At 47.2% G+C, this 27,391-nt stretch overlaps 2 protein-coding genes, 1 non-coding gene and 1 pseudogene across 10 annotated transcripts in view; 3 read left to right on the top strand and 1 right to left on the bottom strand.

Annotated features, from left to right (window-relative positions):
• The first annotated feature begins 645 nt into the window (after positions 1–645).
• NDUFV1 (NADH:ubiquinone oxidoreductase core subunit V1) lies at positions 646–26,957 on the top strand. 2 transcript variants are annotated; one of them, XM_063958396.1, is made up of 11 exons: positions 646–744; positions 2,415–2,526; positions 5,811–5,890; positions 6,485–6,655; positions 21,383–21,566; positions 21,650–21,839; positions 23,826–24,038; positions 24,522–24,688; positions 24,818–24,899; positions 25,677–25,822; positions 26,762–26,957. In XM_063958396.1, the coding sequence occupies exons 2-11, from the start codon at positions 2,431–2,433 to the stop codon at positions 26,843–26,845; spliced, it is 1,413 nt and encodes a 470-aa protein (XP_063814466.1). In that variant the 5' UTR covers positions 646–744; positions 2,415–2,430; the 3' UTR covers positions 26,846–26,957. The 2 variants fall into 2 exon arrangements, with proteins under 2 accessions (XP_063814466.1, XP_063814465.1); XM_063958395.1 differs by having other exon boundaries at positions 677–754.
• Positions 13,267–13,372, top strand: LOC134899944 (U5 spliceosomal RNA; annotated as a pseudogene).
• On the top strand, positions 14,990–15,104 carry LOC134899885 (U5 spliceosomal RNA). The gene has a single exon (XR_010173434.1). It is a non-coding gene; the product is annotated as a U5 spliceosomal RNA (small nuclear RNA).
• The window catches only part of NUDT8 (nudix hydrolase 8), a 165,402-nt gene continuing 164,869 nt past the window's right edge, over positions 26,859–27,391 (bottom strand). For all 7 annotated transcript variants that reach the window (XM_063958397.1, XM_063958400.1, XM_063958401.1 and 4 more), the window contains one exon: positions 26,859–27,321. In XM_063958397.1, coding sequence (XP_063814467.1) covers positions 27,100–27,321 — 222 coding nt within the window. In that variant the 3' untranslated portion in view covers positions 26,859–27,099. The remainder of the gene's footprint in view (positions 27,322–27,391) is intronic.

Raw genomic sequence — 27,391 nt, 5'->3', positions numbered from 1 at the left:
TTAACACCGCCGTGGACGTCGCCGCGGGACTCCGGAGGGGTGAGTATTCAGAAAATGGGTGCAGCGTGCGCGGTGGGGGCCCCTTCTGGACTCAGGGCCCATGTGCACCGCAAACACTGCACCCATTATAGAAACGCCAGTGGTTCCCAGTGACTTTACAAAGAAAACGACACCAACATTTAAAATAAAACCTCATGTCGACCTTTTTCCATATTGACCTTGTTCATGTCGACCTATTTCAGGTGTCGACCCAATGACTGTCGACCTAAGTGTGGTCGACCCTATGATACACACCCATGTATATAGAGCGTATAAATAGCCCCATTAAGTCCATAGACATGATATAACAAGTGAATAAAAATATAACTCTTTGCAACTCAACTAAATGTTTTTAAAATTTTTTATATTCTTCACTAAATAAGTTAGGAAATAAGTAAACCCCCTCTGTGGAACAACAAAACCCAGCATCCCCTTTTCCTAATACGGAACTGTGGCAAATTCATTGATATTAGCGGGCTGTTATGCTAATGCTATGTCGTATTTTCCACAACATGCTTGTACGATCTGCTATATATAGATTATATAAGCCTGTTATATGTAACAGAGAAGGCTTTTGCCAGAAATAAATATGGTCGCTCCGTGCAGGTGACGTGTCAGCGCGGAGTGATAAATGCCAGGAGTGACGTCATCGCCCCGGCACAGGAAGAGGAGGAGTGCAATAACGCAGAGGGGCCGCTACTGAAGGTGACATTATGTAAACATGATATAAGTTTTGGGGTTATGGTGCATGGTTGTTATGCTGGGAGTAGCAGGCACGTTGTCGAGGTGACGGGTGCTGTCCTGGCATGTACACCTGGCTGCAAGGGGAATGGGACAGGGTGCCAGGGTCTGCAGGTTACATAAAGCAATGCATGTGCTATACCATACCTGACTCTGCCTATGTCATGCCCCTGCTAAATGGGCAGTCTAGTGCAAAGGTGCCCGGCCCTATATCCTGCTCGAACCCTTGTATACAGTATAACAAATTATATCTATATACATGTCTGTTACTATGTGCTTCTCCTGTCAATGTGATCCTCTTCCACATTTTCCAATTGTTGCCTTACACAGCACTGAGGTCAAGAGGTTGTGTCTCATCGGATATTTTATGTGTGGAGTTTATATGTTCTCATGTGCTTTTGTGGGTTTCCTCTAGGTACTCCCGGTTTTCTCCCACAAACCAAAAAACATACTGTACTGGTAGTTTAATTGTCTTCTGACAAAAAAGGAATCCTAGGTTGTATGTAAATGTTTCACTTTTTTTTTTCTTAATTTTTTGAACCTTTCATACTTCACGTTGCACGTGGACTACGATTGGTAACGGTGACCTTGCCCAAAATATGGCGAGCGGACACGGTGCACTAGTTGGGGTTCCCAGTCACTTTACGAAGAGAACGACACAAAAAAGTGAAAAACCTCAAATATGCCCCGACCTTATGGAGGCATGGGCACCCCAGCTGCCTGATGATTACACGCTGACCTTAGCGGGCCTGCGGTGTCCCTGAGATGCCATGCCCTTTTTTGGACCAATTCAATGGGCATTTTGTTTTAATTACTAATGAACTGTCTGTCAGAGTTCAGTATATATGTTAGACAATCACAAAGTCGATATTCATCAGTCAACATGAGAATGTCGCGATCGAACACGTCGACCTGTTCATGATGTCAGCATTGACCATTCTGAAAAATGACGCTGTGTCAACAGTTTTTCTTTTTATTCTGTCCCTAATACCAATGGTAACGCTCACCCTAAGGGGTTTATGTACTAAAGTGCGGGTTCACAGAAGGGGAGATGTTGCCCAAAGCAGCCAATCAGGTTCTACTTAGCATTTATCAAGCACATTCTAGATGCACTTTAGTAAATATACTCCGAGGCCTCCTGTACATGTCAAAGTAATTGGCAACATTAAGGCTTCATGCCATCTTTGCAAGGTAGATCAGTACGTATTTAATATCCTCCCTAATGGGCCCTACACACTTGGCGATCCGCCGCCGAGCTGCCTGGCGGCGGATACGGCCGACGGGCGACCCGGCGGGGGGCAAAAGTGATGGTGGGAGTGAAGTTTCTTCACTCCCTCCGTCACCCGGCTCCATAGCAGTGCATGCTAATATGGACGAGATTGTCCATATTGGCCTACATGTATAAGCGACCCGGCACCAACGATGAACGAGCACGGGGCCGCACATCGTTCATCAATGGTGCCTACACACTGTACGATATGAACAAGGACGTTCATATCGTGCAGTGAAATCTGTAAGTGTGTAGGACCCATTACTTGTGCATGTTCCTCCAAGTCTGTTATGTTGTGTAACTATGGTAAATTGGTTGTTGTATGGATTACATACCTTTTCTCTCACCATGATGTCTCTCGTAGGCCTTCTCCAGCCAGGATGATGCTGTCTGTCCGACACATCTTTCGTTTGTCCCTTCCCTCCCCTGCTCCAGCGGTCACCTTTGCCAGGTTTAACTCTACAGCACCTGAACAGGTATGTGAAAGCAGTGATACTGGGGTTACACAACTAAACATAGGCCTTGCATTGTGTGGAACAGATCATAGTGGTTTGTTGCTTGTGTGCACCGCTTGCTGCTCTTACCCATTGTCAGGGGTCGCTCTCTCCTGCCTGTGACTCACTTGCACACTATGATTCCATATCAATTCCTGTATCCTGTGGATTGTTACCTCCTGAAATCATTTGCTTTATTCCCAGGTGGGATTAAATTCTGATGACTCAAGATAATTTCCTGTTGGGATAGTGTTGGCTGCACCTATTACATGCCCACACAGCGCGAGTCCCTTCACCAACCACCAGAACACTGTTGCAGTGGTTCCCAAATGCGGTCCTCAAGACACCCCAACAGTCCAGGTTTTAGGGATATCCATGCTTGTGCACAGATGGTATAATCTAATTTACTGGGGTACTAATTAAGTCACCTGTGCCTAACGAATCCGGTCAGCATCCTGGCGGTTGGGATGCCGGAATCCCAATGCCAAAACACTGACCGCCGCCATCCCGAAGGTAAATATCGGGGTTAGGGTTAGGGCCCGGGGGTAGGGTTAGATAAAGGCACTAAAGGGGGACTGGTTAGCCCTAGCCGCCACCCGCACTATCTTAGCAATGGCCGCCAACCCAGGAGGGTCAAGGTTAGGGCAGGGGAGGGGTAAATTTATTACCCTGCCTCCTGTGTGCATTCTAGTTGTCAGGATGCCGGTGTCTGTCATGTGACCGCCGGGCTCCCGTATCACACACCTGGACTGTTGGAGTGTTTTGAGGACTGCGTTTGGGGACCACTGCTCTATTGCATATAGAAAATGCTGTGGTGTTTATAAAGCTGGCTTCCATTATTCATCATACAACCTATATAAATATACCGTGTACATGAAGAAAATATATATCCACTATAGTTCTAATGATGGATACTGTGGGCTGGACAGATTCACAGTGGTTGGCAGTGCTGTTGTACAGCTCCGGAGCTATGGACTACATTTCAACCAGGGCTCATGTTTGTGTCTGTTTCCTCCAGTGTACAAAACATACAGATTGGTTGAAAAGAAAGTGTGGTTATGTGGTAGAAAATATAGGGGGAGGTTCATCAAATATTGGAGAGAGATAAAGTACCAGCCAATCAGCTTGTAGCTGTCATTTTACAGGCTGTGTTTGAAAAATTACAGGTGCTGATTGGATGGTATTTTATTTCTCTCCAAGCTTTGATAAATCTCCCCCATAGATTGTAAACTCAAATGGAGCAGGAACTGATGTAAATGATTATTCTCTGTAAAACAATGCATTTTGTATACAACAATTTGTATTGAATTTGTGAAAAGACTAATCCGAACTAGCACAATTCTCCCACGCCCCTCAAGTGGACGAGACACCTTCTCCCTGACCTCTCCTATCTCATGTGTCCACCTGTCTCTCTGCCACCTCCTCATTAATGTCTCAACACTACCTAAAGGTCGCTGTGTTGTGATATCATCATCTTCCCTCTTCCATAGTCTTCCCCACATCTCCCTCACTGCTGACAACAAGTTCCTCAAGTCCGGTGCCTTGTTGTCACCCAGGCCGGTCACTTTCACCTCAGTAACATTGCCAGGGTGTGACCCTTTGGAGGGATTCAATTCACAGCAAATTCGCATTGCAACTCGCATTCCATTTTCAGAGTAAATTTGCCTGGTTTTGTCGGTATCCGTTCACATGGTCGACCATGTTATGGTCGACAGTCATTAGGTCGACCACTATTGGTCGACATTGACATGGTCGACATGGACACATGGTCGACACATGAAAGGTCGACACATGAAAAGGTCGACATGAGTTTTTTTAACTTTTTTTTCTTTTGGGGAACTTTTCCATACTTTACGATCCACATGGACTACGATTGGAACGGAAAAGTGTGCCGAGTGAAGCGGTAGCGGAGCGAAGGCACCATGCCCGAAGCATGGCGAGCGAAGCGGTGCACTAATTGGGGTTCCCAGTCACTTTACGCAAAAAACAACACCAAAAAAAGTTAAAACACTCATGTCGGCCTTTTCATATGTCGACCTTTCATGTGTCGACCATTTTCATGTGTCGACCATGTCAATGTCGACCAGTAGTGGTCGACCTAATGACTGTCGACCATAACACTTGTCCACACCCCCCTGAGCAGGTGAAAATGTAGGATGACAATGTCAGCACTTAGCTCCCCCCCAAGAAATAAAAAAAATAAAAAAATAGTTTTCAATTAAATTAATTGAGTCAATAATTACATGTCATATTTTAGGAGACAAAATCTTAAAGTACAGCAAAATCACCTTGTACATTAGTTTTTGCACTTCATATTAGAAAGAAAGGGAAACAAAATAAAAATTGGCCTCAAATTAGTCCCAAATCACTTCTTTTTGTTTGCACTTTTCATAAAATTCCTTGGTAATTACATGAAATTCGTAAGGTTTTTACATTGCTTTACTTTTATAAAGAAAGAGCACAAATCAGCTACTGTATTTGACACCTTTTAAAAAATGTAGTACTTTCCTTATGCCCACTAACCGTTTCCTATATAATTCTAACAAAGTTGTCACTTTTTGGGGTCTAGGAAGGCCTCCTCACTTTTTAATGCTATTTACCCAGTTTGTTTTTTGGTCAAAATTTGCAAAAATAGTGCGAATTGCAATTCGAATTGAATTGTGCGAATCTCGGGTGCACGCATGAAGGCGAAGGATGTGAGCTTAATGCTTTTTACACACACACACTGTAGATAGATATAATGTCTCATCTCTGAGCTGCTGTGTCCTTCTCCTGTCTTGCATACCTCTCCCCCTTGCATCCTTCCTTAGCATGTAGGTGACAATATAAGATTGAGGTTTCCTCTCCTGCATTCACATGCTGCCAATTCCTACACTGGCTCCTAAAAGCCTGCTAAAGCTCAATCTTCCACTTTCTGTTCTGAAAATGACTGTGCCCCCTCCCACTTCAGAGATCTCTAATTTACTGCTCTGCACCTAGCCATTGCTCTGAACTGCCTTCAAAGTTTTAAAAGCAACCCCCCCCCCCCCCCCCCCCCCCCCAAGATAAGATTGTTAGCACTCATGATCAGTGCCCTCTTTCATCTCGTCCTTTCCTTTCTTATCAAGATGTGCATCCTTTTGTCATCATCTTATATTTTATGTTTGGCCAGTAAGTTTGTTATTTAGATTTGACTATCCACTGTATAATTCTGCTTAATATTGTACAAACAACTTTTCTGCTGGAAAATGTCTCTTAAGGGACTAGTTGTCTCTCTATCTTCCTAGGCGCCAAAGAAGACAAAGTTTGGGCCCTTAAACGATGAGGACCGAATTTTCACTAATCTATATGGCCGTCATGATTGGAGGTGAGCACACATTGGCCCTCATTCCGAGTTGATCGCTCGCTAGCAGTTTTTAGCAGCCGTGCAAACGCATAGTCGCCGCCCACGGGGGAGTGTATTTTCACTTTGCAGGAATGCGAACGCCTGAGCAGCCGCGCGCGCGGCAGCAAACACATTTTGTGCAGAACAAAACCAGCCCTGTAGTTACTTATTCTGTGCGATGATTGCTGCGATCAGTGACACGGTAATGACGTCCGATACCCGCACAGCAAACGCCCGGCCATGCCTGCGTTTTTCCAAACACTCCCAGAAAACGGTCAGTTGCCACCCAGAAACTCCCATTTCCTGTCAATCTCCCTGCGTTCGCCAGTGCGACTGAAGGCGTCGCTAGAACCTGTGCAAAACAACGATGCTCTTTGTACCCGTACACCGCGCGTGCGCATTGCGGTGCAAGCGCAGTTTTGTCGTTTTTTTTAAATTATCGCTACGCAGCGAACAACACGGAATGAGGGCCATTGTCCTACTGTACATGCTTCATGTTCTTCTGTCTTTAGCATTGTCCTATCGTGTACCTGCATTGTTGCCTGATCGCCACCAACCCCATCTCTCTTTGTGCAGGCTGAAGGGGGCTATGAGCCGTGGTGATTGGTACAAGACCAAGGAAATTCTGGTGAAAGGAGTGGATTGGATATTGGGGGAGATGAAAGCTTCGGGCCTGCGTGGAAGAGGAGGTGCTGGCTTCCCTACAGGGCTCAAATGGAGCTTTATGAACAAGCCATCTGATGGACGGTAATGTTCTGTGTGGATGTTCCAACAAACTTGTTTTGGTCTGAGTTCGTAAAGGTGAAATCCCACATAGATGTTTTTAAGAGCAAGTTTTGGACCCTTAACATAAAGCTTATTTGTCCAGGAGATGTTCCCTTTGCAAAATTGGTATGTGGGGGAGATTATGGTTTGCCCTTGTCCCAGATATCGGCAGGGGCAGATAAAATGCCTGTCGGTATAAAATGCATTTTATCTGACTGTGTATGCCCAGCATTAATGATAGGGAATAGTTTAGTTCTGCTCTGCAGGAAAGGGAGAACAGTTTAATTCATCCTTAAAGATTACCTATGACCCAAGAAAAATCTACAGATTATCCAAGTTTTCCAAAAGTATGAGTTATTCTTATTTAGCAAGCTCTGTATTGTAAGCTCTGTTGCCCAGTGTTCTTGTGTGGATGGGTTGTTACTAGAACCCTGACCTATGATACATTGATGATGCTCCCTCAGCAGTGAAAATTGGGTATTTATTTACGTTATTATTGTGTAATAATGTGTTTTCAAACCTATATAAAATATTTAGGGGTATATGCAATTGCGGTTGAATTCCCGAAAATGTCGAAAAACGGGACATTTTCGCCCCCCAAAAAAAATCGACAATGCAATTCAGTACTTTTCGTAAAAAAAAATGGACTTTCCAAATTCGACTTTTTGAAAATCGACATTTGTCAAATTCGACATTTCTGCAATGGTACAAATGCGGCATTTTGACAAAAGTATATTCAATTGAAGATTGTAAATTCGACAACAGTGCTTTTAGACAGCAAATTCGTCATTTTCAATCCGCCACACTTTGCTGGCGGAATCTAATAAAAAATTTTAAAAACATGTTTTTTTTGGTGTTTTTTTTATTGGTAATAGCATATCTATTTATATTAGAAGGGATTAGGTACTTGGTTTGTCTATTTAGGAGGCACAAGTATTTTTTATATATATATTTTATTTTCTGGAATGGGTTAAAAATCAGAAAAAAAAATGCGTGGGGTCCCCCCTCCTAAGCATAACCAGCCTCGGGCTCTTTGAGCCGGTCCTGGTTGTAAAAATACGGGGGGGAAAATGACAGGGGATCCCCCGTATTTTTAGAACCAGCACCGGGCTCTGCGTCCGGTCCTGGTGCCAAAAATACGGGGGACAAAAAGCGTAGGGGTCCCCCGTATTTTTGGAACCAGCACCGGACTCTGCGTCCGGTCTTGGTGCCAAAAATACGGGGGACAAAAAGCGTAGGGGTCCCCCGTATATTTGGAACCAGCACCGGGCTCCACTAGCTGGGGAGATAATGCCACGGCCGGGGGACACTTTGATATCGGTCCCTGCGGCTGTGCCATTAAAACCCCAACTAGTCACCCCTGGCCGGGGTACCCTGGAGGAGTGGGGACCCCTTCAATCAAGGGGTCCCCCCCCTCCAGCCACCCAAGGGCCAGGGGTGAAGCCCAAGGCTGTCCCCCCCCCCATCCATGGGCTGCGGATGGGAGGCTGATAGCCTTTTGTGAAATGAAAGAATATTGTTTTTTGCAGCAGAACTAAAAGTCCCAGCAAGCCTCCCCCGCAAGCTGGTACTTGGAGAACCACAAGTACCAGCATGCGGGGGTAAAACGGGCCCGCTGGTACCTGTAGTTCTACTGCAAAAAAAATACCCAAATAAAAACAGGACACAGACACCGTGAAAGTATAACTTTATTACATACATGCCGACACACATACTTACCTATGTTGACACGCCGACTCTGGCCACGTCTCCAATGTCGACGTCTGGGGTACCTGAAAATAAAATTATACTCCCCTAAATCCAGTGTCCGGTTCTTTTATTGTAATCCACGTACTTGGCAAAACAAAAAAAACGCATACCCGAACCAGACGGACTGAAAGGGGTCCCATGTTTACACATGGGACCCCTTTCCCCGAATGCAGAGACCCCCTGTGAGTACTGTCACAGAGGGTCCCTACAGCCAATCAGGAAGCGCCACTTCGTGGCACTCTCCTAATTGGCTTTGCGCGTCTGAGCTGGCAGACAGCGCATCGCACAGCTCCCTCCATTAGTTTCAATGGTGGGAACTTTGCGGTCAGCGGTGGGGTTACCGGTGACCTCACCGCTGACCGCAAAGTTCCCACCATTGAAGATAATGGAGGGGGCTGTGCGATGCGCGTCTGACAGCTCCGACGCGCATACAGCCAATCAGGAGAGTGCCACGACGTGGCGCTCCCTGATTGGCTGAAGGGACCTTCTGTGACAGTAGTCACGGGGGGTCTCTGCATTCGGGGAAAGGGGTCCCATGTGGAAACATGGGACCCCTTTCAGTCCGTGTGGATCGGGTAAATGCGTTTTTTTGTTTTGCCAAGTACGTGGATTACAAATATCACAGGACACTGGATTTAGGTGAGTATTAAGTTTATTTTCAGGTACCCCGGATTCGTCGACATTGGAGACGTGGCAGTCGGCGTGTCAACATAGGTAAGTATGTATGTGTCGGCATGTGTGAAATAAAGTTGTATTTTCACGGTGTGCGTGTCCTGTTTTGATTTGGGTCTTTTTTTTGCAGAAGAACTACAGGTACTAGCGGGCCCGTCCCCCCCCCCCCCCCCCGCATGCTGGTACTTGTGGTTCTCCAAGTACCAGCTTGCGGGGGAGGCTTGCTGGGACTTGTAGTTCTTCTGCAAAAAAACAATATTCTTTCATTTTTACACATGGCTATCAGCCCCCCATCCGCAGCCCTTGGATGGGGGGGACAGCCTCGGACTTCACCCCTGGCCATTGGGTGGCTGGGGGGGGGGACCCCTTGGTTGAAGGGGTCGCCACTCCTCCAGGGTACCCCGGCCAGGGGTGACTAGTTGGGTATTTAATGCCACGGCCGCAGGGAGCGGTATAAAAGTGTCCCCCGGCTGTGGCATTATCTGTCCAGCTAGTGGAGCCCGGTGCTGGTACAAAAAATACGGGGGACCCCTACTCTTTTTGTCCCCCGTATTTTTTGCACCAGGACCAGGCGCAGAGCCCGGTGCTGGTTGTTAAAATACGGGGGATCCCCTGTCATTTTTCCCCCCGTATTTTGGCAACCAGGACCGGCTCAAAGAGCCCGAGGCTGGTTATGCTTAGGAGGGGGGACCCCACGCAAATTTTTTTCGGGTTTTTTACAGTTTTCTCTAACGTCCTAAGTGGATGCTGGGGACTCCGTAAGGACCATGGGGAATAGCGGCTCCGCAGGAGACTGGGCACATCTAAAGAAAGCTTTAGGACTATCTGGTGTGCACTGGCTCCTCCCCCTATGACCCTCCTCCAAGCCTCAGTTAGATCTCGGTGCCCGAACGAGAAGGGTGCACACTAGGGGCTCTCCTGAGCTTCTTAGTGAAAGTTTTAGTTTAGGTTTTTTATTTTCAGTGAGACCTGCTGGCAACAGGCTCACTGCATCGAGGGACTAAGGGGAGAAGAAGCGAACTCACCTGCGTGCAGAGTGGATTGGGCTTCTTAGGCTACTGGACATTAGCTCCAGAGGGACGATCACAGGCCCAGCTTGGATGGGTCCCAGAGCCGCGCCGCCGGCCCCCTTACAGAGCCAGAAGGCAGAAGAGGTCCGGAAAATCGGCGGCAGAAGACGTCCTGTCTTCAACAAGGTAGCGCACAGCACTGCAGCTGTGCGCCATTGCTCTCAGCACACTTCACACTCCGGTCACTGAGGGTGCAGGGCGCTGGGGGGGGGGCGCCCTGAGACGCAATAAAAACACCTTGGATGGCAAAAAATGCATCACATATAGCTCCTGGGCTATATGGATGCATTTAACCCCTGCCAGAATACATAGAAAAACGGGAGATAGGCTCCGCCCCCTTATCGGCGGCCTTATCTCCTCAGCACACTGGCTCCATTTTCCCTCACAGCTCCGTTGGAGGGAAGCTCCCTGGCTCTCCCCTGCAGTCACTACACTACAGAAAGGGTTAAAAAAGAGAGGGGGGCACTAATTAGGCGCAGTATTAACTATACAGCAGCTATAAGGGGAAAAACACTTATATAAGGTTATCCCTGTATATATATAGCGCTCTGGTGTGTGCTGGCAAACTCTCCCTCTGTCTCCCCAAAGGGCTAGTGGGGTCCTGTCCTCTATCAGAGCATTCCCTGTGTGTGTGCTGTATGTCGGTACTTTTGTGTCGACATGTATGAGGAGAAAAATGATGTGGAGACGGAGCAGATTGCCTGTAATAGTGATGTCACCCCCTAGGGGGTCGACACCTGAGTGGATGAACTGTTGGAAATTACGTGACAGTGTCAGCTCTGTATAAAAGACAGTGGTTGACATGAGACAGCCGGCTACTCAGCTTGTGCCTGTCCAGACGTCTCATAGGCCGTCAGGGGCTCTAAAGCGCCCGTTACCTCAGATGGCAGATATAGACGCCGACACAGATACTGACTCCAGTGTCGACGGTGAAGAGACAAATGTGACTTCCAATAGGGCCACACGTTACATGATTGAGGCAATGAAAAATGTTTTACACATTTCTGATAATACGAGTACCACCAAAAAGGGGTATTATGTTCGGTGAGGAAAAACTACCTGTAGTTTTCCTGAATCTGAGAAATTAAATGAGGTGTGTGATGATGCGTGGGTTTCCCCCGATAACAACTGATAATTTCTAAAATGTTATTGGCATTATATCCTTTCCCGCCAGAGGTTAGGGTGCGTTGGGAAACACCCCCTAGGGTGGATAAAGCGCTCACACGCTTGTAAGGGCTCTACCCTCTCCTGAGATGGCCGCCCTTAAGGATCCTGCTGATAGAAAGCAGGAGGGTATCCTAAAATGTATTTACACACATACTGGTGTTATACTGCGACCAGCAATCGCCTCAGCCTGGATGTGCAGTGCTGGGTTGGCGTGGTCGGATTCCCTGACTGAAAATATTGATTTCTTTTTCATCCACTAGGGGTCACTGGAGTACTCTTGGGATATGGACGGGCGGAGCCGAACAAAGGCACTGAATATTCAAATTTAGGACCCTCCCACCCCTCCATATCCCCGAGTACCTCAGTGTACTATCTCAGTGTTTTTTCGGTGCTCACAGCACGAACATCGGCTTGTGGTATAGCCACACTTGGAGTGCCGCTGCACGGGCAGCGCATGGCGTGTCGGTCCTCACAAAGAGCACCCTCACAGCCACAGACAGCATGGCGTGTCGGTCCTCACAAAGAGCACCCTCACGGCCACAGACAGCACTGCTTCTACAAACAGCAGCCAGGACTAGAGAGCTGGACGGGCTTGCAAGAAGCCGTCGCAGCCATAGATCACTGGAAGCTGACTGGAGCTGGACGGAGCTTACAGACATAGAAGCCCCGTCACAGCCAGGACTACAGAGCTGACGGAGCTTACAGAAGGCCGTTGCAGCCATGAGTCACACCACTGCAGCTGGCCGGAGCTTATACAGAAAGTCCCGTCACAGCCAGAAGTTACAGAAAGGTAGGCTGGGGAGCGGGGCGGTCAGCGCAGGCTGCCGCCCCGCTATGTGTGGGTTAATGTGCAGTAGGTTAATACAATACAGCTCCGTCCCGCCGCACAGCAGGGGGAGCTCATACCCGCCAAGCCAGCCACTACCTTCTGAGGAGACAAGCCGTCCCCCGGCAGCCGCCAACTCCGTCCTGCCGCATAGCAGGGGGAGATCAGACGACGCTAAACAGCCGCTATGTATCAAGACGGGGACACGCCCGTCCCAGCGCTCCGGTCGCCGCCAAGCTCCCTCCTGCCGCACAGCAGGGGGAGATCATACGAAGCAGCTGCTCCGTCTGACATCAGGCCGCCCGTCCCAGCGCTCCGGTAGCCGCCAGCTCCGTCCTGCCGCACACTGGGCTCCGTACGGCTGCACAGCAGGTAAGCCATACTTAGTACCAGTATGACCGCCGCTCCGTCCCGGCCTGCATACACAAATGCCAGGGCAGGCTTCCAACACGGCCGCCCAGCTACGTCCGGCCGCCCATCAGTCTCAGTACAGAGACGATCACAAGTGCAGGCTTCCCGCAGATGATCATAGGGGGGGAAGAGGCACGGTGGAAGCTGGCGGATATATGACCAGCTGGGTATATATATATATATATATCTATCACAGATATAAGCTTGTTACCGGTACTGACAGTAATAATTGAACTATATTACTGGCTGTGATTTTCAGAGTTGAACCTATATTAATGGCTGCGATTAACAAGGCGAGGGAGCCTATATTAATATATTAATATTAATGTCTGGTGTGATAATGGCCTATCAGCTTATGTATATATTTATTCATAGAACAGTTGTAACCGTCCTGTGGTTATACTGTATAATAACCTATACGGAAAGGTCAGCATGGCAAAGGGGCCATTTTAACCATGCTGCCTGTTGTTTTCCAGTTTGTGATTCTGGAACATTCCTGCCCTACATCTCTGAGCCACCAGAGGCGCAGGGGTGTTAGTGGGAATTTTTAATCAGCATAAGTAAGCCATGTAAACTGTTTTTCTACATGATTCTAGAACATTCCTGCCCTACATCTCTAAGCCACCAGAGGCGTAGGGGGGTTAGTAGGAATTTGGTTCGGGTTTCATAGGCCATGTGAACTGCTTTTCACATAAAGATTACTCTGTTTTTTCTTCACAGCGAATAAATCTTTTGTTTTTACTAAAGATTTCCGTAGAGAGAATCAACCTTGAGTTAATATTATTTTGCTGTTCACCAATACAATATATATATATGACATGATAACGTCATAAGGCGTGCAATGGCTGTCCGTGGCCTATTGGGGTGTCTGTCTGCATAGCGAATAAGGCTCTAGTGCAGACTAAAAATAACATTGGCATCGGAGTCTCGGAAGTTATTCCGCCAGCTCTAACAAAAGACAGTTTTCCAAAGGAATTCCCTTTGGGTACCACAGTGTTTATTTAACTGGTCTTCTAATGTAATGCACGATTCTATGTCAAATCTCACACAGATAACTACGAGTGAGAAGGGTTCATTAGACCAGCACTCAGATAGTGCAGGGTTGTTGCCAACATACATTGCTAAATTACAGGGAGTCAAGGTCTCCATTGTTCCACTTAGTAGACTTTGACCACTATTTAATCGTTTACAATATGACGCCATCCGACATTGGTAAATGCGTCTGTGTCAAACATTATAAAGACCCATGAAACATTTGGGTCACTAGACATTACGGTTAAAAGAAGCTACAGAGTATATCTGTAAAGCTTCTAACGACGTTTCATCGTCGCCAGTTCAGCACAAGGCCACAGCTTGTTGGTCCTACATTTGATATTCAGCCGTTAATCGAAACGGAATTCTTGTGCCGGCATTTAATCCCTTTAGACTTCAGTTTTCAAGGCGGTGATACACACACTCACGCCTTGTAACGACAGGTCGCTACGGTCTGCAAGCCAGTAGTTTGATGACCTCTTTTCCAATTGTGGGAGCGCGTCTTTACATGTTACCTTTGCGGGGTTTCCAGACTTCAACAGGGACATGACTGCCTCTGTCGAACGGATTGGCAGGTAGCCATTTGGTTTCTACTGGGTTTCAGCTGTCTTTATAATACAGGCAGAGTCAGGGTGGCTTATTCCCCTCTGGTTGGGGGAACCAATCCATACAGCTCCGTCGCAGTTTCAATCAGCAAATCACTTACTGCAGTTTGAAAATGGATTTGCTGCGGGTAGTATTGACATATTGGAGCCACAAAATTGAATACTGGCATTTGATCTTCACAATGCGTATATACCCATTCCGGTTTGTTCATCACAGGTTTTAGCGTTTGCAATTCGCCACAACCATTAACCATTTCATGTCTACCGTTGCTTATCGCTTTGGGTATTTACCAAAAGTGATGTTGGGATGATAGCTCATCTCACATAAGAACTCTGTCTCAACAAAGTTCCTCTAACTTGCGCTACTAAGGTATACTGCGGTAGCAGATCAAGTTCGAAAACAATCGCATCTAATTCCGTCTAAACGATGTCAATGCCTAGGTAAGATGATAAATACGGTAAATCAAAGACTTTTACCTACTACACCAGCAATAACAAATGTACGTCTAGTAATTAGGGCAAAGCACGCACACTAGCGGTACATTGGTGTATTCACCTATTAAGAATAACGATGGGTTTTTCAATTTAGTTCGCCACCCTTCACTCGCATTTCCCACAGAGGGAAAAGGGTGCATATACTCTGGACGACAGTCGCAGAGGGTCAGGATTTGTAGTTAAAATCAGCAACAAAGGTTCTAAAACACGACAGATTGTCGATATATGTCCTAGAACTCTGTGCATTTTACAATGCTATACATGATTCGCTTTCAGTCGGACCAGGTATATACTCTGGTTTCTCTTCAGGACGAATAAATCTTTCGCCTTGTACTAAAGATTGCTGTGGAGAGGAACAACCATGAGTTTCAGGTAAATTTTTGATGCCTGTCTCACGCTGGCCTTAAGCAGTCAAACAAGGCAACGGCAGTTGCATACACAACAACCAGTGAGAACCAAGTAGCCGCATGGCAATGCGGCAGGTAACTCAAATCCTCAATGGCTCAGAACACCATTATGTGAAAATGTCAAGAGATCATTATGTGAGTGGACATCTGTTAGACAGAGGATCTCACCCGTCAGGATTTGGATCCTGAAAACTGGACATTAAATCTAGAGGTGTTTCATATGTGAGTCCACAGAAGGGGGTTACCCTCAAGTATACATGATGGCATCTCGCCACAATTACGAAAGCTCAGTATGTGTACAAAACAGATCACAAGGGCAGTGGCGGTGGAGTCTCTCACATTCATGTGGTCATTCAGCATCGTGTATCTGGCTCCACCATTTTCCACTGCTCTCTCCGTTGTCAAAACGGATCATAAGACAGTTTGTCACAGTCATACTGGTGGTATCTCATGGGTTTCGGAGACGTTTGCTTCTCGAATTTTCAAGGAATACTTGCACACGATCTTGGCCCGCTCATAATACGTCCAACCTGTTACATCAGGGAACGTTAGTTTACCCATAGTTACCTATGTACCTATTATCTAAGTACCGCAGCTGCGGTTGACGGGGTGAGGGTTCAGACCGCCCTCTTAAGAAATTGAGCATTACAGTATCGGTTATACTAACCATGTTACGAAATAGTAAGCCGTTTAAGGCAGCTCATTTTTACAAAATTTCGTGTGCTTACATAGGTTGTAAACCTCGGAAGTTCCAACATCATCCTTCAAGTAACCCGTATTCTGTTAAACGGGGTGGGATGGAAAACTGCGTGGATCTGCACGAAGAGTGCAGGTATCTGTGTGGTAAACTTATTTTCAAAGACGTTTGCTTCTGTTTGCGTCTGTACACATCTTTCTACAAGGTGTCATCAAAGTTCACACTCTATTTATCCCACCTACAGCGCCAGGCGACTTGAAGTTGGGTTCAGATTTCTTACAGTTTTCATATTTTGAACCCTTCAACAAATGGGAATTAAGTTTCTCACTTTGGGAAAACATTTTTCTTCTAGCCTTGGCTTCGGCAAGGGTTCTGTTTTCATATTTGGGTGCCTTGTATTCCAAGCCACCGTATTTCAGTTTTCTCATGACAAAGCAGATCTTCGGACGAATCACGCTTTCGTATTCTTCACATCAATGTACCAATAGGGGTTCCTGTGTGGACAGCACATTCTAGAATTCTGAATGTGGTACACGCATTACGCGTTTATATATGTCCCGAACGTCAACAGTACGTGATATGAATACGTTGTTTGTTCTCTATGATACTGCCAACTGGGGTTAGCCAGTTTCTCAGCAGACATTATCCAGTTGGGTAATAATAATGACTACAAGTCAGGCTTACTTTAAGGCTAGGTTACAATCGCCTACGTCAGTAATAACTCATCCCACAGGTTCTGTGGGAATGTCAGACCCAGTGGGTCGTGGAGTGTCTAAAACGCGGCTATATAGCCTTCATGTGCACCATGTTGGTGCACGTTTACACGTTATAAATGGGGCGCCATCAGCATCTAGCCTTGGGCTGCCTACTGTTACAAGTATCAAACAGCTCTCCCGCCCACGAGGGAAGCTTTGGTACGTCCCAAGAGTACTCCAGTGACCCCTAGTGGATGAAAAAGAAAATAGGATTTTGGTACTTACCAGGTAAATCCTTTTCTTTGAATCCATAGGGGGCACTGGACGCCCACCCAGAGCAGTTTACCTGTGTTGTTTTAAGCTCAAGGGAGCTTAGGGTAACAAGTTTTACTTGATTGATATTAAGCTCAGAGGAGCTTATGGTAACACATTTTCACCGATTGGTTCAAATTATAAAGTTCTATCGGTTATGGCGTCAACTGTTTAGTTGACAGTAAGGTTATGGGTCAACATTGTTGTTGTCCGTTATGTATAGGTATTCTCCATTGTCAACCTCTCTATATCGTTCCTGTTCGCTCAGTAAAAAACACTGAGATAGTACACTGAGGTACTCGGGGATATGGAGGGGTGGGAGGGTCCTAAATTTGAATATTCAGTGCCTTTGTTCGGCTCCGCCCGTCCATATCCCAAGAGTACTCCAGTGCCCCCTATGGATTCAAAGAAAAGGATTTACCTGGTAAGTACCAAAATCCTATTATCCTAGATAGGGACAGTATATTTTTGCCTATAGAGCATTTGAAAGATGCATTTCTATATATGCGTGATGCACAGCGGAATATTTGCCGACTGGCATCAAGTCTAAGTGCGTTGTCCATTTCTACCAGTAGAGGGTTATGGACACGTCAGTGGTCAGGTGATGCGTATTCCAAACGGCATTTGGAAGTATTGCCTTATTAAGGGGAGGAGTTATTTGGGGTCGGTCTTTCAGACCTGGTGGCCACGGCAACAGCTGGGAAATCCACGTTTGTACCCCAGGTCGCCTCTCAACATGAGAAGACGCCGTATTATCAGGCGCAGTCTTTTCGTGGATAAGCGGGCAAAAGGTTCCTCATTTCTGCCCCGTGACAGAGGGAGAGGAAAAAGGCTGCAGAAATCAGCCAGTTCCCAGGAACAGAAACCCTCTCCCGCCTCTGCCAAGCCCTCAGTATACGCTGGGGCTTTACAAGCAGAATCAGGCACGGTGGGGGGCCCGTCTCAATGAATTTCAGCGCGCAGTGGGCTCACTCGCAAGTAGACCCCTGGATCCTTCAGGTGATATCTCAGGGGTACAAATTAGAATTCGAGACGTCTCCCCCTCGCCGTTTCCTAAAGTCTGCTTTACCGATGTCTCCTTCTGACAGGGAGACAGTTTTGGAAGCCATTCACAAGCTGTATTCCCAGCAGGTGATAATCAAGATACCCCTCCTGCAACAGGGAACGGGGTATTATTCCACACTGTTGTGGTACCGAAGCCGGACGGCTCGGTGAGACCGATTCTAAATCTAAAATCTTTGAACACTTACATACAGAGGTTCAAATTCAAGATTGAGTCACTCAGAGCAGTGATTGCGAACCTGGAAGAAGGGGACTACATGATGTCTCGGGACATCAGGAATGCTTACCTTCATGTCAAAATTTACCCTTCTCACCAAGGGTACCTCAGGTTTATGGTACAGAACTGTCACTATCAGTTCAGACGCTGCCGTATGGATGGTCCACGGCACCCCGGGTCTTTACCAAGGTAATGGCCGAAATGATGATATTCCTTCGAAGGAAGGGAATTTTAGTTATCCCTTACTTGGACAATTCCCTGATAAGGGTAAGATCCAGGGAACAGTTGGAGGTCGGTGTAGCACTATCTCAGGTAGTGTTGCGGCAGCACGATTGGATTCTCTATATTCCAAAATCGCAGCTGGTTCCGACGACTTGTCTTCTGTTCCTAGGGATGATCCTGGACACAGTCCAGAAAAAGGGTGTTTCTCCCGGAGGAGAAAGACAGGGAGTTATCCGAGCTAGTCAGGAACCTCCTAAAACCGAGCCAAGTCTCAGTGCATCAATGCACAAGGGTTCTGGGTAAAATGGTGGCTTCCTACGAAGCAATCCCATTCGGCAGATTCCACGCAAGAACTTTCCAGTGGGACCTGCTGGACAAATGGTTCGGGTCGCATCTTCAGATGCATCAGCGGATAACCCTGTCACCAAGGACAAGGGTGTCCCTCCTGTGGTGGTTGCAGAGTGCTCATCTTCTAGAGGGCCGCAGATTCGGCATTCAGGACTGGGTCCTGGTGACCACGGATGCCAGCCTGCGAGGCTGGGGAGCAGTCACACAGGGAAGGAATATCCAGGGCTTATGGTCAAGCCTGGAGACATCACTTCACAAAAATATCCTGAAGCTAAGGGACATTTACAATGCTCTAAGCTTAGCAAGACCTCTGCTTCAAGGTCAGCCGGTGTTGATCCAGTCGGACAACATCACGGCAGTCACCCACGTAAACAGACAGGGTGGCACAAGAAGCAGGAGGGCAATGGCAGAAGCTGCAAGGATTCTTCGCTGGGCGGAAAATCATGTGATAGCACTGTCGGCAGTATTCATTCCGGGAGTGGACAACTGGGAAGCAGACTTCCTCAGCACGACCTCCACCCGGGAGAGTGGGGACTTCACCCAGAAGTCTTCCACATGATTATAAACCGTTGGGAAAAACTCGACAGGTATTACGCCAGGTCCAGGGACCCTCAGGCAATAGCTGTAGACGCTCTGGTAACACCGTGGGTGTACCAGTCAGGGTATGTGTTCCCTCCTCTGCCTCTCATACCCAAGGTACTGAGATTGATAAGATGGAGAGGAGTAAGCACTATATTCGTGGCTCCGGATTGGCCAAGAAGGACTTGGTAACCGGAACTTCAAGAGATGCTCACGGAGGATCCGTGGCCTCTACCTCTAAGAAGGGACCTGCTCCAGCAAGGACCCTGTCTGTTCCAAGACTTACCGAGGCTGCGTTTGACGGCATGGCGGTTGAACGCCGGATCCTGAAGGAAAAAAGGCATTCCGGATGAAGTCCTCCCTATCCTGATCAAAGCCAGGAAGGATGTAACCGCAAAAACATTATCACCGCAATTGGCGAAAATATGTTGCGTGGTGCGAGGCCAGTAAGGCCCGACGGAGGAAATTCAACTGGGTCGATTCCTACATTTCCTGCAAACAGGAGTGTCTATGGGCCTGAAATTGGGGTCCATTAAGGTTCAAATTTCGGCCCTGTCAATTTTCTTCCAAAAAGAACTAGCTTCAGTCCCTGAAGTTCAGACGTTTGTAAAAGGGGTACTGCATATACAGCCTCCTTTTGTGCCTCCAGTGGCACTTTGGGATCTCACTGTAGTTTTGGGTTCCAAAAGTCACATTGGTTTGAACCACTTAAATCTGTGGAGTTAAAATATCTCACATGGAAAGTGGTCATGCTGTTGGCCCTGGCCTGGGCCAGGCGCGTGTCAGAATTGGCGGCTTTATCCTGAAAAAGCCCTTATCTGATTTTCCATTCGGACAGGGCGGAATTGAGGACTCGTCCTCAGTTTCTCCCTAAGGTGGTTTCAGCGTTTCACCTGAACCAACCTATTTGTGGTGCCTGCGGCTACTAGGGACTTGGAGGACTCCAAGTTGCTAGACGTTGTCAGGGCCCTGAAAATATATGTTTCCAGGACGACTGGAGTCAGGAAATCTGACTCGCTGTTTATCCTGTATGCACCCAACAAGCTGGGTGCTCCTGCTTCTAAGCAGACTATTGCTCGTTGGATTTGTAGTACAATTCAGCTTGCACATTCTGTGGCAGGCCTGCCACAGCCAAAAATCTGTAAATGCCCACTCCACAAGGAAGGTGGGCTCATCTTGGGCGGCTGCCCGAGGGGTCTCGGCTTTACAACTTTGCCGAGCAGCTACTTGGTCAGGAGCAAATACGTTTGTAAAATTCTACAAAATTGATATCCTGGCTGAGGTGGACCTGGAATTCTCTCATTTGGTGCTGCAGAGTCATCCGCACTCTCCCGCCCGTTTGGGAGCTTTGGTATAATCCCCATGGTCCTTACGGAGTCCCCAGCATCCACTTAGGACGTTAGAGAAAATAAGAATTTACTTACCGATAATTCTATTTCTCATAGTCCGTAGTGGATGCTGGGCGCCCATCCCAAGTGCGGATTGTCTGCAATACTTGTACATAGTTATTGTTACAAAAATCGGGTTATTATTGTTGTGAGCCATCTTTTCTAGAGGCTCCTCTGTTATCATGCTGTTAACTGGGTTCAGATCACAAGTTGTACGGTGTGATTGGTGTCGCTGGTATGAGTCTTACCCGGGATTCAAAATCCTTCCTTATTGTGTACGCTCGTCCGGGCACAGTATCCTAACTGAGGCTTGAAGGAGGGTTATAGGGGGAGGAGCCAGTGCACACCAGATAGTCCTAAAGCTTTCTTTAGATGTGCCCAGTCTCCTGCGGAGCCGCTATTCCCCATGGTCCTTACGGAGTCCCCAGCATCCACTACGGACTATGAGAAATAGAATTATCGGTAAGTAAATTCTTATTTTTTTAACATTTTTAAAAATCGAATCAAAATCCGTCAAATCGGCCGTTTTTCGACAGCGGGACTGTCGAATCCGTTTTTTATTGAATATGTCGAATTCCGACACCCACCTGCCGGAATTCGACGGTCGAATTGTGTCGAATTTAAAAACGGGCGAAAAAGTGCCGCAATTCGCCCGGAATTGCATATACCCCTATAGCTGTTCTCTGGCTAACTGCCTCTATCACAAATATATGAGGAGTCTATGCTTAGTACTTTCCTACTGCTCACTCTCTCAGGCCTAAGTATCTGGTGGTGAATGCAGATGAAGGGGAGCCAGGCACCTGTAAGGACCGCGAGATCATGAGACATGATCCCCACAAGCTGGTGGAGGGGTGCCTGGTGGCAGGCCGCAGCATGGGTGCACGGGCAGCTTACATCTACATCCGAGGAGAGTTCTACAACGAGGCATCCAACCTACAGGTACTCACCGGGTCAGGTAAGGGTAGGAGGCTCATAAATCTTGGGAACTTGGCTCTTGAACTACAATGCTGTCATTGGAACAGGTGGCCATCCAAGAGGCTTATGCTGCAGGGCTTATCGGTCGCAATGCTTGTGGCTCGGGATTTGATTTTGATGTGTTCGTGGTGAGAGGAGCTGGAGCGTATATCTGTGGGGAGGAGACTGCTCTAATTGAAAGTATTGAAGGAAAGCAAGGGAAGCCCCGCCTCAAGCCTCCGTTCCCCGCTGACGTTGGTATGGATTGTCTTTATCTTGCAATTATTTCTCGTTAGTATCTGTGTCATTACCCAACAAGGATACCACTACCAGGAGTATCTGTAGTGACCGGGCTACTTGGGACACTTCTAGCTTGTGTACTGCTATGGGATGGCTTGGCCGTATCATTGCTTTTATGTTACCATGGTGAATTAAAGGGATTTCTAACTGTTTCTTCCTGGACCTACAGTATTTCACACTTTAATGGGTATATTTACTAAAGTGCGGGTTTATAGAAGTGGAGATGTAGCCGATAGCGAGCAATCAGATTAAAGCTATTATCTTCTAGAAGGTGATAGATAAATAAGTAGAATCTGATTGGTTGTTATCGGCAACATCTCCACTTCTATAAACCCGCACCTTAGTAAATATACCCCTAAAGGGGGTATTTATTAAAGCTTGGAGAGAGAGAAAGTGCCAACCAATCAGCTCCTAACTGTGATTTTTCAAGCATAGCCTTTAAAATGTAAGGCAAGCGGAAGCTGATTGGTAGTTACTTTGAGGGTGATGTATGAAAAACGTCCTTACGGACGTTATGTGCCTGGCGCCGTATCACCACATTATCGTGGTGATACAGCCGGTCCCTGCGGCACAATGTATTACATATGTGGCAGCCGATGTGAGAGGGCGTTATCTTACCTGTCCCGCGATAGCGCACCTTCCACATCGGCTTGGCTGGTCTCGTCGCCACAGTGTGTGCGCATGCTGGTCTCAGCGCCACAGTGTGTGCGCATGCGCCCTTTTCCCCTGCTTCTAGCTGGCGCCACTGGCGTTATGAGGCAGTGTTTGTCCTCTATCAATAAAGTTTTTTAGTGGGAGGAAAAAAAAAACATCCACCAATGCTTTAACCACACATCGCCTGCCCGGGGAAGGCGTTCCGGACCGGCGGCTTTAGGAGGCGTAAAGTGGCTGCAGAGGCAATCATACATTGCCTCTGCCCTTCGTGTCCCATTGGTGACTGCGGGGAAGCCGAAGCGGCGGGGGCGCGCAGCAGGTGAAGCACACAGCGTTAAGACGCCGTTGATACATTACGGGGTTGTGGTAAATGCATGGTTTACGTGTGCTGTGGTCAGCAGAAACCACAGCGCACTTTCATACATCTGCCCCTTTATCTCTTGCAATCTCTCTCCGAGTTTTGCCATTACATAGGGTATATGCTACCGTCTTCTATAGATTATAAGGGTAGTTGAAGTTACTAATGAGTGCTTATGTGCTAAGTGACTTTACAAGTAAAGCAGAAATTTTCCACCCGCAACAGAGAACCGTAAATAACCTTGCCCAATTACACATCTCATATTCACTAACTCTACCACTCCCTCTCCCTCTTATGACTGCCCTGTCCAGTCCTGATGTCACTGCTTCTGTCTACAACAACATATTATTATCTTTAACCCTTAGCAATGACGCTCCGGCCTCCGCAATCTAATCTTCAAACTATCCACATACTGTAAAACGTGCCACCGCAGTGTTGAGAGTCACTAGAGGAAATCCTGCTACAAAGCAGCCTGTCTCCATTGCTCTTTTATTTTACAAAGCTGCCCTTTCACTTACCAAACAAATGCACTTCACTTACCTAATATCCAATAATCCCTCTTGCCACCTTCATACTAACATCTCTGCCCACCCCCTCCTCCCTGCATAACCCATGATTTGGCTACATATTTCAAAGACAGAATCCTAAACATTCAACAAGAAAATTCCTAATGCTGAAATACCAGACGCTCCGCCCACTTTCTTTTACACTGCCCAATCCAGTCGCAGTCTATTCTTTCCAGCAACCAAAGTCTACTCTCTGCACTCATCTCATCCTACATGCCCCTAGTCCCTTCCAACTTCTCTGTCCCCACTCTACCACAGCATGCCCACCTCTAGCTGTCTCCACTAGCACATTTTCATTAAACATGCGCTCTTCTTGCCAATCCTAAAGAAAACCTGAAATGGTAACAGTCTTCACCTCTCTTGCAGGAGTATTTGGCTGCCCAACAACTGTTGCTAATGTAGAGACGGTTGCTGTGGCTCCCACCATTTGCCGGCGCGGAGGCTCCTGGTTTGCCGGTTTTGGCCGTGAAAGAAATTCTGGAACCAAACTGTTCAACATCTCTGGACATGTCAACAATCCGTGTACCGTGGAGGAAGAGATGTCCATCCCACTCAAGGAGCTGATAGAAAGACATGCCGGTACTTGGCGGTGGAAGCTTTAACGGGTGGGGGGTGGATGTTGTATAGCAGAGTCAGCTGTGGTAAATAATCGCTTCAAGATTAATCAACTTTACATGTATTTATTTTCTTTCTGGAGCCATGTTCTGTGTTATTAAGTAGAGTAAAACTAATATAGAATGAGACAAAAATAAATCTGAGATTGAGGGGGCTATTTACTAAGCCTTGGGTTGAGATCAACTACCAGCCAATCAGCTCCTAACTGCCATGTCACAGGCTGGGTTTGAAAAATGACAGTTGGGAGCTGATTAGCTGGTACTTTATCTCCGTCCACTTTATCTCCATCCCCTAAAAAACGTAACTTAAAACTGAAAAGATGACTTTTAGTGTTTTGCAGAGCCCTCTGTGCATAATGTATCTACAGTACAGTAAGTACTAGAGTGGTCTGTGCACTGCATTGCTGCCCAGTGATGTGTAATGGCCGACCCTCTCTCCTTCCTGTAGGAGGTGTTACTGGTGGCTGGGATAACCTACTGGCTGTGATTCCTGGCGGCTCCTCCACCCCTCTCATCCCACGTTCTGTATGTGAGACTGTCCTCATGGACTTCGATGCTCTAGTCCAGGCACAGACTGGCCTGGGCACCGCTGCAGTCATTGTGATGGATAAATCTGTAAGTGCCACGGTTCTGTATACGTACCCTGTCTGTGGTAGCCTATCCCTGTGACTAAGCTCATGTATATCGGCTATAGCTGTAACATTGCTCTGGCTTCTCTGATTCCTGCTGTGCTCTCTATTGCAGACAGACATTGTCCGAGCCATTGCTCGCCTCATAGAGTTCTATAAACATGAAAGCTGCGGTCAGTGCACGCCCTGCAGAGAAGGTAAGATGGTGTCTTTGCCGGACTTCACCTCAGGTTCAGCAGGAGCAGGTGGGGAGAGCAGAGGAACATATGGAGAGGGTAGTAAGGGTGCAGGAGTGGAGAAGTTTCTCATCAGCTTTAAAGTAACATTTCTCAAGTGCATGCTATAAAATGATGGGTAGCAGTTGATTGGTTGCCATGGGCAACTCCTCCACTGGCTCACTTCTCCACTGTTGTCACTGCTTCTTACATCTTCTGCAATGGATGGAAGTTCAGTGCTGCATGCAAGCAGCATTGAATTTCCGTCCGCTCTCTAGGAGAGGCATGCAGGAGACATCTCAGTAGAAGAGACGCCTCCTGCATATAGCTACGATCCCGGCACTGCAACCACCGTTGCTGGGATGCTGGTCGTGATGTTCCGCACAGGCGGGCAGCTTAGTATGCCTCGGCTGGCACAGCTGGCCAACGGAAGTGTGTGTGTGGGGGGGGTCAACTGCGAGGCCAGGAAGTCTGCATGGTGTAGCGCAGACCCCTGGCTCTCCCCTCCTAGAAAATGGGGGAGACACCCCCCCATTTTTAGGAGTGCCCTTCCCCTCAACGCTGCTGCCCGTCAATCAGGCAGCGAGGAACTCATTACAACAGCACAAGGCCCCTTACACAGTCACAGATTCCCGATACTCAGGAATCTGCTGCGTCCCACTCACAGTCCCGATCACTCTGAATCAGGCCCATAGTACACAAGACTGAAAATGTTATATTTGTGCTCTCCTCATTTCTGCACCTGTAATCTACCACCAGGGGTCGACTGGATGAATAAGGTCATATGGCGAATGTGCAAAGGGAACGCCCGTGAGGCAGAGATCGACATGTTATGGGAGATCAGCAAGCAAATCGAGGGCCACACCATCTGTGCATTGGGAGATGGTGCCGCATGGCCTGTACAGGTAAATGCGTACTGCGGCAATCTCTTACCAGTGCACCCAATCTGTTCCTGGAAGAAATACCTGCCTGGCATCTGTGCCATCTTTATGTAATTAGGGTTATGTTTACAAGTGACTGACCTGTAACAGAAGCCTGACTGTTGGTTAGAGTTAAACATTCGGTTCTGTATTCAAATGGGTGAAAGAGGGACATAATAGTATGGGCAGCACGGATGGTGTAATGGTTAGCGTTACTGCCTCGCAGCACTGAGATCATGGGTTCTAGTCCCACCACGGCCCTGTGTAGAGTTTGTATATTCTCCCCTTGCTTGCATGTGTTTCCTCCCACAATCCCAAAATATACTGGCAGGTTAATTGGCTCCGGACTAAACATTGACTGTAGTGTGTAAGTGTGTGCATGTACATGTGTTTAGCAGACGACTGCTGTCATATTCTAAGTTAATGACATAGTAGCGCCTTCACCACTTCAAGCTTGTTCTTTCCTTTGCATCTTTCACAATGCAAGTATTTCATATTAGGAACAAACTCAAAAGAAATAGTGACTTATTGTTTGACATATATTAAGTGTGTATTTTAAGCGACGAACCTGACTAAAGACACCACCCACCCCTGAGCCTGTGACAATATAACATCTGTTCCGCACATGGTTCTGTGGCCCCTTACACATACATGATCTGCTCAGAATGTCACTAACTGAAGCCACAAGTTTGACTTCGTTATGTCTGTGTCTTTTTACTTTGCAGTGTTGTCATTCTTAGATTCTAAGACATTTTTCGTATCCGTATCCATCTGCAGTTTAGATATATATGGCTCATTATGTCCAAGCTTCAAAATAAGAGCTTGTGGTCTAAACCTCATATTATAAAAGCTGTACCGTATTCTCACAAATCCCAGTGGGGTGGGCGACTGGCTAAACTCTGAGTGTTTGTGTTCTTCTTGCAGGGTCTAATCCGCCATTTCCGTCCCGAGTTGGAGGAACGAATGAAACTGTTTCACGCAGCGAAGAGACAACAGGCCAGCGTCTGAGAACCCAGGAGAATTAAGATGACATAATGGAATTTATTTTATTTAACAGCGCAAATAAGTGCATGAGGACCATGTGATGTTTGTGCTAATAAACCTCTACTTTCTAAGCTGACTGCCGTTGTCCAGAAGTTTGTGCGATCAGTAATAAACAGCTCATGGTGCTGCACTTGTAGTCTCCATGGAAGGAAAGTCTCTTCTGTTTCCTGTTGGGATGGACAGCAGCACTGAGGTGCCCAGTCAGTACAGTGGCTGTGCTATCTGGAGTGAGGTCCACAGAGGACACTGCTATACGAGCTGGGGAACAGCAGGGAAAGGGCCGAGTCTGTCATCATGGCTGTAAGCCCCCACACCTTGTGCCCTGGCAGCCGGAAGACTGGTAGGGTGTAGGAGTAGCGTCCATGCTGGCGGAAGCACGTGTACCCACGGGCAGAGTTTGTACATGCCAGGGAAAGCGGAAGTGTAAGAAGAGACTCCACCTGAGGAAACACAATGACATAGGATGCTGAATGCAAGAATTCAGGAGACAAAAACAACAACCTGGAAAGT

This window comes from Pseudophryne corroboree, chromosome 3 (genome assembly GCF_028390025.1).
Source record: "Pseudophryne corroboree isolate aPseCor3 chromosome 3, aPseCor3.hap2, whole genome shotgun sequence".
Lineage (NCBI taxonomy): Eukaryota > Metazoa > Chordata > Amphibia > Anura > Myobatrachidae > Pseudophryne > Pseudophryne corroboree.
Note: the sequence above shows the minus strand (reverse complement) of the source record. Positions and strands in the feature narration are given on the sequence as shown.